Raw genomic sequence first — 12,427 nt, forward strand, 5'->3', positions numbered from 1 at the left:
GAAGTGAATATTGATGAGCTGGGCGGGGCTTCAAACGGCAGTTGGGAAGGCTGGCTGGGCGCATTTTCACATGAAACACCGCCCCTTGGGCAGATTGCTGACCGGAGAAGCAGGTTATAAAACTTTATATTTCGCTCTTTATAAGGTGGACAGGGGGGATACTTATATGCTTTTAAAAGACTGTATAAGACCTGTAATGTGATATATCTAACTATATATGCTGTTTTGGCCTGTCAGTGTCCCTTTAAGGGGGACACAGTGTAAAATAAAATAAAAATAGAAAAAAATAGAAAAAGTCAACCAGAAAGCCAAATTATATGAAACAGCTGTTGAGTGTAGTTTACAAAATGTGATCACTTTTTGGGGGTTTTCCCTGTGGGGTTACATCAGGGCCTCTTCAAATGCTACATGGTGCCCAAAGACCATTCCTGCAAAATCTGCCCTCCAAAAACCATATGGCGCTCCTTGCCTTCTGTGCCCTGCCATGTGCCCATACAGCGGTATACGACCACACATGGGGTGTTTCTGCAAACTGCAGAATCAAGGTAATAAATATTGAGGTTTGTTTTGTTGTTAACCTTTGCTGTGTTCTAGAAAAAAAATTGATTAAGATGGAAAATCTGCAAAAAAATTGGATATTTTTGAAATTTCACCTCTATTTAGCTTTAATGCCTGTGGAATAACTAAAGGGTTAACATTTCTAAAACCAGTTTTGAATAGTTTGAGGGGTGTCATTTCTAAAAATGGGGTCATTTATGGGATGGTTCGATTATGTAAGCCCCACAAAGTGACTTCAGAACTGAATCGATCCTTAAAAAAAAGTTAGAAAATTTTCTTAAAAACATTTCAAAAATTGCTTCTTAATTCTAAACCTTCTAACATCCTAAAAAAATTAAATTACATTACTAAAATGATGCCAACATAAAAGTAGACATATGGGGAACGTTAATTAATGATTATTTTATGAGGCATCAATATCTGTCTTAAAAGCAGAGAGATTCAAATTTAGAAAACATTGAATTTTTTAACATTTTAAGTTAAGTTTTGGATATTTTTTATAAATAAAAAGTTAAAACATATTGACTCAAATTTATCATTAACATGAAGTACAATGTGTCACGAGAAAACAAACAAACATTCTCTGAATGGCTTGGATAAGTAAAAGCATTCCAAAGTTATTACAACTTAAAGTGACATGTCAGATTTGCAAACTTAAGCCTGGTCAGGAAGGGGGTAAATGGCAAGGTCTGGAAGTGGTTAATAGCATTCAGAGATAGGTCCATATGGCTGCCATAAAGCATATGACCCTGCAGTCTGAAGAGCACTCCTTAACTTTTTAGGGAACATTGTGGGCATGGTCTGTGAGGGAGGGGGAGGAGGTGTACCATCACCTATTGTGAGTGGTGCAATCCTGTGTTATCTAGAAAGAGGTCGTCTCGATCACTGATGGTAGGATAACTGCCGAGAAGTCACCTCTACTAAACATGAGGCATCAGTCTAACATGGTACACAGTGAAAACTGCAGGATTTCAGGATTTATCAATATAAATATAAGTGACATAAAAAAATATCATTAAAAAAAACTTATTTAAACCGGTCATTTTACGACATTTCCATTAAAGTATATACTGTAGAAAAAGGGATCTGCATTGGCAGTAAGAAATCAAGGGGGTTGATTGATATTTTCACACTACAACAGGGGCACCTACAGCGAATCTTCGTGTAATAACAGGTCTACTGTTCTTAGTCACAGCGATTCTTTGTTTAAAAAAAAAAAAAAAATGTTTAAAAAGGCGTCTTCCCCAATGCAGCATTTATTACCCATCTGCAGAATAAATGTATGATTGCTGGGTCACATGCCGATCACAAGTATGGGGGTCCCGAGTCCCCCACTTGAAAGAAGTGCTATTCACACCTGCTGCTCCATTCACTACCTGCGAGTCTGCTGGAGAAATACAGTGCTCCGCAGTGAACAGAACAGTGGCCACACATGCGCACTACTGCTCCAAGGACCCTCGTTCTCTCGGGATTGCTAGGGGTTCCAGTGGACAGACCTCCAGCAAACATACATTTATGACATGAATAGGTAATAAATGTTGCTTACTGAAAAAAAACACTATTCAATTTATTTTACAGTCAAGCAAGTTTCTCATAACGTTTGATAGACATTTATTAACCCCTGTACGCCAGAAAATTACAGTCAATACGTCGCAAAGTTTGGTGCACACCACACTTGCACAAAATTTTCCAATCGCCACTTTTGTAAAAAGTAGGCAGAGCGGGGCAGGGAGTGGGGGTGCAGGGGAGGCCATAGCCTGCCCTTCATACATATTACAATCCACACCAAAGATTTGACTAGAAATCTACACCAGCTCTCATACTAGTGTAGATTTCCATTTTGGTGCACGAACCTGCACAGACGGGGTGCTTCTTAAAAACTATGGTGCATCTGATGCCAAGGGTGATAAATTAAAAGAGTTGTCCTGCCTTGGAGGCGGCAACCCCTTTGGTCTGGACCTGTGCGCCTGGACATAATAAAAAGGAAGACTCCCGTGTCCCTGGTCCCGCTGCTGCAGGCAATCACAGGCCTCAGCGGTCACAGCAGTGACGTACCATACAAGCCGCTGTGGTCACAGGGGAGGCCCAAACCAGAGCGGTTGTCAATTCCAAGGCCAGACAACCTCTTTAAGATCAGCATATAGAACACTGGTCTTAATAAATGCCCCACTTTAAAGGGAACCTGTCACTGGGATTTTGGGTATAGAGCTGAGTACATGGGTTGCTAGATGGCCGCTAGCACATCCACAATACCCAGTCCACAGCGCCTAGGTGTTAAAGGGTTAAACAGTTTTGAAACCATAATAGCATAACGTTCAATGTTAAAGGGGTTTTCCGAGTGTTTCATACTGATGACCTATCCTCAAGATAGGTCATCAGTATCTGATCAGTGGGGGTCTGACTTCCAGATCTCCCCGCCTATCAGCTATTTGAAGATGCCAAGGCACTTCGGAGAGCGCTGCGACCTCTTCCTGGGCCAGTAAAATGACATTCATCGATCACAAGGCCTAGGACGGTGCAGCCTAGTCCTTTTAAAGTGAGTAGGACTGAGCTGAGATACCAAGCACAGCAGCTGTACAATGGACAATGCTGTGAGGAGGTAAGCGTCTCTTTAAACAACTGATCAGCGGGGGTATCGGGTGTCAGAGCCCCATGATCGCATGCTGAGGACCTGTCCTGAAGATAGCTCATCGGTAAAATAAACTTGGGAAAACCCTTCAAAGTAACAAATGCTCCAAATCACACTAAATGTAGCACTGGTATTGGCTAATGTTTAAAGGGGTACTCTCATCATACACATTTATGGAATATGCAGAGGATGTGCCATAAATGATAGAATCAGTTCCACCTCTGAGACCTGCACCTATCTCAGGAATAAGGTTCCCTGGCCCCACTGCTGTCCTGTATGGTAAGGTGACAAAGTATCGCTCTCTCTATTCACATCTATGGGAGTTGGATGTAAAAAAAAAAAAAAACAAGACGTGACTCCCATAGACGTGAATGGCGATGAGCTGGTCATCCCAACAAGTAGGAAGCGGTCAGGGAGACAGCCGAGGGCCTTATGCAATAAAATGTCCTGGTGGAAATATTCCTTTAACTCCCAATGTAACCAAAAAGACTGGTAAACAAACACGAACCGCGCATGACCACACACAGTAAGGGTACGTTAAAGTTTTTCGGTATCGAGTTCCGTCATAGGGGCTCAATACCGGAAAACAACTCTTCAGTTTTGTCCCCATTCATCATCCATGGGGACTAAACTGAACTGAATGGAATGCTCCAAAATGCATTCAGTTACGTTTAGTTGCGTTCCCATACCGGAGAGCGAACCGCAACATGTTGTAGTTTGCTTTCCGTCCTGGGATACGGAGCAGGACTGATCCGTCATGACCCCAATGTAAGTCAATGGGGATGGATCCGTTTTCTCTGGCACAATCTGCCACAATAGAAAACGGATCCGTCCCCCATTGACTTTCAGTTAATGACGGACCTGTTTTGGCAATGTTAAAAATATGTTAAAGATAATACAACCGGATCCTTTCATAGCTAGTGTAAAAGTAGCCTAAAGGTTTGCCGAATAGGAAAGTCTAATAGTAACAGAATCCAATAAAAGGCTACTGAATCAATTACCAATAGGACCCCACTGACCACATTTAAATGGAGCGTCATTCAAGCACGCAGACTGCCGCAATCTCCAGCAGTCTAACAGACTTTGAATGGAGCAGAATTACGCCGACTCAAAGGCCCCTCCATTCAAACAGGGTAAACAGAACCTCCATTGGCTTGACTGGTGCTTGTCCCAGTGGTCAGACCCCTGGATAGGTGACAAGTTGTCATTCTAGGACAACGCTATTAATCTATATTTACAGCATGAAGCTGCTTCCATGTACCTGTATGTGTTAATTTTATATGTCAAAAACAGCATTTCATTCAGCAGCCCATACCGCAATGAAAAGAAGCGTACTTACATACAATGGAGCTTGTGTTGGATTCAGCTTCATGACCCAGGACACCGTATCTACAACAGAGAAAACAGAAGTGACCAACGGGGAACATTATATAGAAATCAAGGGTTCAATTTCACTGAAATCACAATTCTGAAAATCCTTAGATGATTTTCTTCAGGGTCCATTCACACGTCCATATGTGTTTTGAGGACCGCACAACGCCGGCACTCTTATAGAAAATGCCTTTTCTTGTCCGCAATTACGGACAAGAATAGGACATGTTCTATTTTTTTGCAGAACGGAAGTGCGGATCCGCAAATGTGGATAGCACATTCCAGCCCCACTGAAAATGAATGGGTCCGCACCTGTTATGCAAAATTGCGAAACGGATGCGGACCCATTTTGCGGATGTGTGAGTGGACCCTTAGACTGTAAATCTGCAAGTCACTTCCTGCAAAACTCTATAGTCCAGTGAATAAGGCAATGCTTTAGTTCTTTCTTATCCTTGGATTTTATTCACACAAAAAAAAAGCAAAAATAAAAATAGAAATCATAATCCGAGACAATCATTTTCAGTTTGGAGCCACCGACTTTACCAGGACAAGGCGCGACTAGCTAGGCAGTTCCGGTGTTACGTGTGGATTTTTTCCAGATTTGGTCATGTATTTCACCCAAATCTGCAGCAAAAAGCCACAAGTGATATCGCCACACATACTGTACCTCATGTGTGAGCCCAGAATCCACATAAGGACCAGGTGGGTCTTGTGCAATCAAAAGATGTCAGAGAAAATATCACACCTCAAAAAGTGTTACATTGCTCTAGGGATTCGTCTGCTCCTTGGCAAGGAACAGGTCGGAGCAAACAACTTAAGCCCAGACAAGATTTCCACAAGACTGCTTGAGGAACTTGCAGGCTGCTTTGCAGATTGATAAATGGAGGTGCTCTTCGTTAATGGCCACTAGACAAAAAATAGTAGTGGTGAACTAAAATCATAATTACCAAGAAAAAATAAAAATAAGCATGGACATCAATGAAAAACTATGAGCCAGATACAGCAGAAGACAGTCTAGAGCAGGGATCAGCAACCTTCCGCACTCCAGCTGCTTGAAACTACAACTCCCAGCATACAAACATGCTAGGCTGATCTCACAACTGCCACAGGAGTGAATGGAGCATTCTGGGAGTTGTAGTTTCAGAACTTCTGGTGTGCCAGAGGTTGCTGATTCCTGGTCTAGAGCATGATAAATATGCTGCCAATATAATCCTTTGTTCCCACCAAAAACAAGATGCCACACTCGCACTCAGCATTGTGGGTGCAGACATTGGAGACTTTATATGAACAGGCATGTTTCCTTGGTCATCAGGCGATCAGTGGGACCTTCACACAGGGCAATTATAGGCCGAATAAAAGGGTATTTTCCAGGTATAATTATTTACTCATGGCCCTAGCCTGCATCTTGTATTGAAAGATTCCTACTTACCGTCTCCCAGCCACTGCGATCTGGCCCGCTATATCTCCTCTCCATCCATCTTCTAGTCCACAGCTTGTTTTCTTCCAGCCAGGGTATGAACCATGTTTGAGGCGGTGCACGGGACCATGTCCATACCCCAACGTGGAAGAAAACAAGCTGGGGACTGAAAGATGGATGAATGAGAGGCAGCATGCAGGATAGGCTGGGAGCAGGTAAGTATGAACCTTTCAATACAGGATGCAGCTCGGGCCATCAGTAAAAAGTTATTATTCCTGGAAAACGCCTGTAAAGAGGCACCAAAATAGACCATGTACAACATGAAAGCCTGGCCAGCACTTCCTGCCAGGAGAGCCAAGTATACACTTTCACCCGAATGACCCCTTTCGGCAACCTCTTATTCACCTCTAGTTACATTCATTATGTCAGCGGGAGAAAAAAGAAAGAATTAGAAATGAATAGCTATTCCAGGAGTCCACCAGCTAGAAATGTCTAACAGCTTATTAAATGTACTCACATTAATCATACAGTTTAAAGCTATAGCTACAAGGCAACTTTTGAGAATCCACAATCGTATAGTTGTTGCATTACTCACAAAAAGCCCAACCTGGTCACTAAAGTTGTCTTCTAGTACTGCCATTCTTTTTCGCTATGTGTTGCCATATGGCCCTAGTCTGCACAGACCTTGTGTCCTCCAAAAATAAAAAAGTCTCAAAGCTTCAAGCACCATCAGAGAATGAATTTGGACGAGAATGTCAGAAAGAAGAGAACATTCCCACGACCGTGGTGCCGCCTTGTCAATGTTGCAGATCACAAACCGCCGGTCTGCAAAGCCCAACCACTGGACATGAGAACTCCATATCGGGGCACAGACCCATTGACTTCAAGGGGTCCACGATCCACAAGATGCAGCAAAAGATAGAACATTTCCTTCATTTTGCGGTGCAGATATATGGACCCTGAAGCACATGGAGGGGCTTCTGTGCATTTGTGTGGGATTCTGGTTCCCTGCCTCTGCACTAAAAAGATTGGCCATGTCCCGCTGTTCTCTGAATCTTGCAGATCGCAGACCCATTGAAATCAACCAGGATTCGAAGTTCACACGGCCGATGCCCGTGTTTTGTGGAAGTAAAGGCTGACGGAAACTAAAATCTTACATGAGGTAAAGATACGCAAGACATCTTGCTGGCCTAAAGGGGTTGTCTGGGCTTTTACTATTGATGACCTATCCTCAGGATAGGTCAGCAATATCAGATCAGCGGGGGTCCGACACCCCCACCAATCAGCTGTATCAGGAGACGGTGCACATGTGACGTCTCCCATCTCTGTTTCTATTCAATGCTGCTGTCTATGGCAAAGACACCCTTTCCTGAGGATAGGTCATCAATAGTAAAAGACTGGACTACCCCTTTAATCCCTATTGACATAGTCTCAAAATACTCTGGGATCTGATTGCCTGTACCCTCGCCAATCAGCTTTTTGAAGAGGCGGTGACGCTCTGTGAGCACTTAGACCTCTTCCTAGGCCACGTGACGTCACATTCATCAGTCACGTGGCTTAGGCGCAGCCCAGTCTCATTGAAGTGAAAGGGGTTGAACTGCAATAACCAGGACAGGCGCTATATAATGTACGGCGCAATGCTTGGTAAGTTATACAGCTTTGTAAAATATGGTCTTTAACAATTGCCAACGGTTTTCAAAACCTCAGTTTGCAGTTTGTGCACTTATATAGCGCTGATATATTCAATATGCTTCTTCATTTCTTTACTGCCAGTGGATGAAAACCTGTCCGGATCATGTGACACATTGTGTGTCCATCACATGACCAGGACAAGATTTTATCCACTGGAAGCAAACAGATTTCTATTGAATGAAAGCAAGCAGAAATGCCAGGTGCCACTGCTAAGGGGGGGGGGAATGAGCAGGTCTCCCTTGGCATCTCCGGCAAGCAGATTTTGGCCAGGAATTAGAAAGCAACGGGGACTGGTGGAACGTCTAAACGGCAGAGGACGGAAAATCAGTGGACGTGAGTAAAGCATCTTCAACTCCCCCTTAAAGGGGTATTCCAAAAAAAAAGTAACTTAATTTTTGAAAAACTGCAAGCTGTGCCCCAACCAGAACCCATACCTCTACATATAACCAGAGCTTCAATTTACCTTGCAATCCCTTTGCCTACCTCCTGTGTGAGCCTGCAACATACAGAGAGTATACAGAGTATCATGGCGCCTGATTGTCCCTGACAAAACTACAATCCCCACAATCCCTAGCTTTCCGGCTTTAAGTGTTGATGTTTACTGATTGGCTGCCCGATATGCAGTCTGGTCACGCCCGCTCAGTCATCACCAGCACACTGACACGCCCTTTGTTTCACAAGACATTTAGCTAGAGAACTGATAGCAACACACTGAGCATGCTCGACCTAACAGACTCAGAACTACAGCTTGATGCCATGGAAATGTGAGGAAACACAGGGTAACAGAGGAAGAAAACGACTTTTATACCTACTGAACGGTAAATATGTGAAATTTACATTATATTAGATAATTATTTATAATGAATTAGTCTAAAACATAAGTTATACTTATGATAACTGGAATACCCCTTTAAGGCCTATTGCACACGAACGTGTGCTGCCCGTGGCCATGCTGCGAACCGCAAATTGCGGTCCCCAATGCAAGGGCACCATTCGGGACAGCAGAGACACGGAGCAGTAACATGATTGATAATGCTCTGTGCCTCTGATCTTTTTACTACGAAATCACAGTGATAAAATGGTCACCGTGATTTTGTAGTAAAAAGGTCACAGAGAGGCACGGAGCATTATCAATCATGTTAATGCTCCGGGTCTCTGCTGTCCAGAGCGCAGCTTGGCATTATTTCAGGTAGCGGATTCCACGCACGGCATCCGCTCGTGTGAAAGACCCCTTAGTGGTTCCATTCCGCACCACATCTCCGGATTTGCGGACCCATTCAAGTGAATGGGTCCGCATCTGGTGTCCCATGTATTACAGACCCGCCATATGCGGGCCACAATATGGCCACGGGGGACACACGGTCATGTGCAAGAGGCCTAAGTCTGTGGAACAGAAATAATTTTTTTTGAGATGTTGCAAGTGTCCATACTGGGAGATAAAAACTTTGCTTCCTGTACAGACAAAATTCCTAAATGATAGTTAATGGACAGATAAAGAGGAGATGCACAGAGCTTTATCTGTGCGTACAGGGTTACTAACCTGCCTTATCCAGGTCTCTGGCAGTATAATATAGCTGCCGTTAAATCCCTGCTAACCTTGTCCCAGTCTATACAGAAAAGCTCGCAAATGAGCTACAAAAGAAACGAAATGTAAGTCTACTGTGCATTAGTGACCAGCGTAAAACCTGAAATATGTTCAGCTTAAAAACATGAGAAAGAAAAAACAGAAAAGCAAAAAACATGTTTGGAATATGGTATAGTCCCTCCCTTAACCAGAAGAACTAATGTACAATGGTCCCTTCCATTTGGATCAGCAAAAGGGGCACCATGAAAAATGTTTAAAGGGAAGGGGGAAGAAGATATGTTACTGTGTCTGTAAGGAAGTGGTGGAACATGCAATAAGCCTAGAACAATACTACACTGCTCAAAAAAATAAAGGGAACACAAAAATAACACATCCTAGATCTTAATTAATTAAATATTCTTCTGAAATACTTTGTTCTTTACATAGTTGAATGTGCTGACAACAAAAAAAAAAAAAATCACACAAAAATAAAAAAATGGAAATCAAATTTTTCAACCCATGGAGGTCTGGATTTGGAGTCACACTCAAAATTAAAGTGGAAAAACACACTACAGGCTGATCCAACTTTGATGTAATGTCCTTAAAACAAGTCAAGATGAGGCTCAGTAGTGTGTGTGGCCTCCACGTGCCTGTATGACCTCCCTACAACGCCTGTGCATGCTCCTGATGAGGTGGCGGACGGTCTCCTGAGGGATCTCCTCCCAGACCTGGACTAAAGCATCTGCCAACTCCTGGACAGTCTGTGGTGCAACGTGACATTGGTGGATAGAGCGAGACATGATGTCCCAGATGTGCTCAATTGGATTCAGCGCTGGGGAACGGGCGGGCCAGTCCATAGCATCAATGCCTTCGTCTTGCAGGAACTGCTGACACACTCCAGCCACATGAGGTCTAGCATTGTCTTGCATTAGGAGGAACCCAGGGCCAACCGCACCAGCATATGGTCTCACAAGGGGTCTGAGGATCTCATCTCGGTACCTAATGGCAGTCAGGCTACCTCTGGCGAGCACATGGAGGGCTGTGCGGCCCTCCAAAGAAATGCCACCCCACACCATTACTGACCCAATGCCAAACCGGTCATGCTGGAGGATGTTGCAGGCAGCAGAACGTTCTCCACGGCGTCTCCAGACTCTGTCACATGTGCTCAGCGTGAACCTGCTTTCATCTGTGAAGAGCACAGGGCGCCAGTGGCAAATTTGCCAATCTTGGTGTTCTCTGGCAAATGCCAAACATTCTGCACGGTGTTGGGCTGTAAGCACAACCCCCACCTGTGGACGTCCAGCCCTCATATCACCCTCATGGAGTCTGTTTCTGACCGTTTGAGCAGACACATGCCCATTTGTGGCCTGCTGGAGGTCATTTTGCAGGGCTCTGGCAGTGCTCCTCCTGTTCCTCCTTGCACAAAGGCGGAGGTAGCGGTCCTGCTGCTGGGTTGTTGCCCTCCTACGGCCTCCTCTACGTCTCCTGACGTACTGGCCTGTCTCCTGGTAGCGCCTCCATGCTCTGGACACTACGCTGACAGACACAGCAAACCTTCTTGCCACAGCTCGCATTGATGCGCCATCCTGGATAAGCTGCACTACCTGAGCCACTTGTGTGGGTTGTAGACTCAGTCTCATGCTACCACTAGAGTGAAAGCACCGCCAGCATTCAAAAGTGACCAAAACATCAGCCAGGAAGCATAGGAACTGAGAAGTGGTCTGTGATCACCACCTGCAAAACCACTCCTTTATTGGGGGTGTCTTGCTAATTGCCTATAATTTCCACCTGTTGTCTATCCCATTTGCACAACAGCATGTGAAATTGATTGTCACTCAGTGTTGCTTCCTAAGTGGACAGTTTGATTTCACAGAAGTGTGATTGACTTGGAGTTACATTGTGTTGTTTAAGTGTTCCCTTTATTTTTTTGAGCAGTGTATATATAAGCACATGTCTATGAACCTTGGCGCTAGTTCTTAAAATGGGTGCCTTTAGTAGCTGTCGCCCAGCATTTTTTACCCAATTAGGGTCAGATTAGAAAAGGACACACACCATGGGCTCTATTTTACGGTACTTCTTTCTACACTCTAATATACTCAATTACATTGGAGAAACAGATACGCAATATTGAGACTACAGTGAGGAAGGAATGCTGTCTGACAGGAATGGAGCTCAATAAGATTTGTGTGTGCCACCCGACCACATCTGATGAAGTTCTATCTGCGGTAATCAAAGTACATTTTAGCTTTAATGTTTTTTTGTGTTTTTTTTTTCTTCAGTTTTTCTATATTCTAACAGACTCTCATGGTAAGTCCAAAAAGAAATGAAAGCAAATAAAACCGTATCCCAGTTCTCATATGTATCGCACTAAACAATTAGGACCCTTTCATGATTGATACGAGTCCTATAAAGCTTTTGAAGATCTCTGCTAAAGTAATTAGATAATTGCACGTCTGTTGCTGACTACCCCTGTACTTTCAGTAAGTGAATTACACCGTCTGCTTGTCCAAGGTAATAAAAACTGCAAGACGTCAACGAGGCAACTCCCCAATTTCCTTCATTAATTTCTCATATAACCTAAACACCAGCAGCATTCTTGCTTTAATTATAATATAACCTGGACAGAATTCCCCAAAGTCAGCTCCACTGTGTGAATACAGTGCAGCAGTAGAAGACAAAAAACTACATTTGGAAAAAGTTTCTTGCCTTGACACTCAAGATTCCAAGAATGATTTATGTTCCAAACTCCTCATGGATTATGTTGTCCAAACAGCTGAAAATAGACGTACCATTGTAAAATGTAGCTCACTGGAAGTTTACAAAAAAAGAAAGATTTTACTGTACCACTTTACTGTGTGCTCTACCGGATCCATTTACACTCAGGAGACATAGCGTGTGCTCTACCAGATCTGTTCACACTCAGGAGACATGGCGTGTGCTCTACTGGATCCATTCACACTCAGGAGACATGGCGTGTGCTCTACCAGATCTGTTCACACTCAGGAGACATAGCATGTGCTCTACTGGATCCATTCACACTCAGGAGACATGGCGTGTGCTCTACCAGATCTGTTCACACTCAGGAGACATAGCATGTGCTCTACTGGATCCATTCACACTCAGGAGACATAGCGTGTGCTCTACTGGATCCATTCACACTCAGGAGACATAGCGTGTGCTCTACTGGATCCGTTCA

At 43.8% G+C, this 12,427-nt stretch overlaps 1 protein-coding gene and 1 long non-coding RNA gene across 5 annotated transcripts in view; one reads left to right on the forward strand and one right to left on the reverse strand.

The window, feature by feature from the left end:
- Positions 1–12,427, forward strand: part of LOC120985959 — a 1,109,413-nt gene that overhangs the window by 610,995 nt on the left and 485,991 nt on the right. The gene's annotated exons all lie outside the window — the stretch shown is intronic.
- AKAP13 (A-kinase anchoring protein 13) overlaps positions 1–12,427 on the reverse strand; it is a 230,781-nt gene that overhangs the window by 173,267 nt on the left and 45,087 nt on the right. For all 4 annotated transcript variants that reach the window (XM_040414184.1, XM_040414183.1, XM_040414185.1 and 1 more), the window contains exon 2: positions 4,527–4,576. In XM_040414184.1, the coding sequence (XP_040270118.1) occupies positions 4,527–4,559 (33 nt within the window). In that variant the 5' untranslated portion in view covers positions 4,560–4,576. The remainder of the gene's footprint in view (positions 1–4,526; positions 4,577–12,427) is intronic.

Source organism: Bufo bufo, chromosome 1 (assembly GCF_905171765.1).
Source record: "Bufo bufo chromosome 1, aBufBuf1.1, whole genome shotgun sequence".
Lineage (NCBI taxonomy): Eukaryota > Metazoa > Chordata > Amphibia > Anura > Bufonidae > Bufo > Bufo bufo.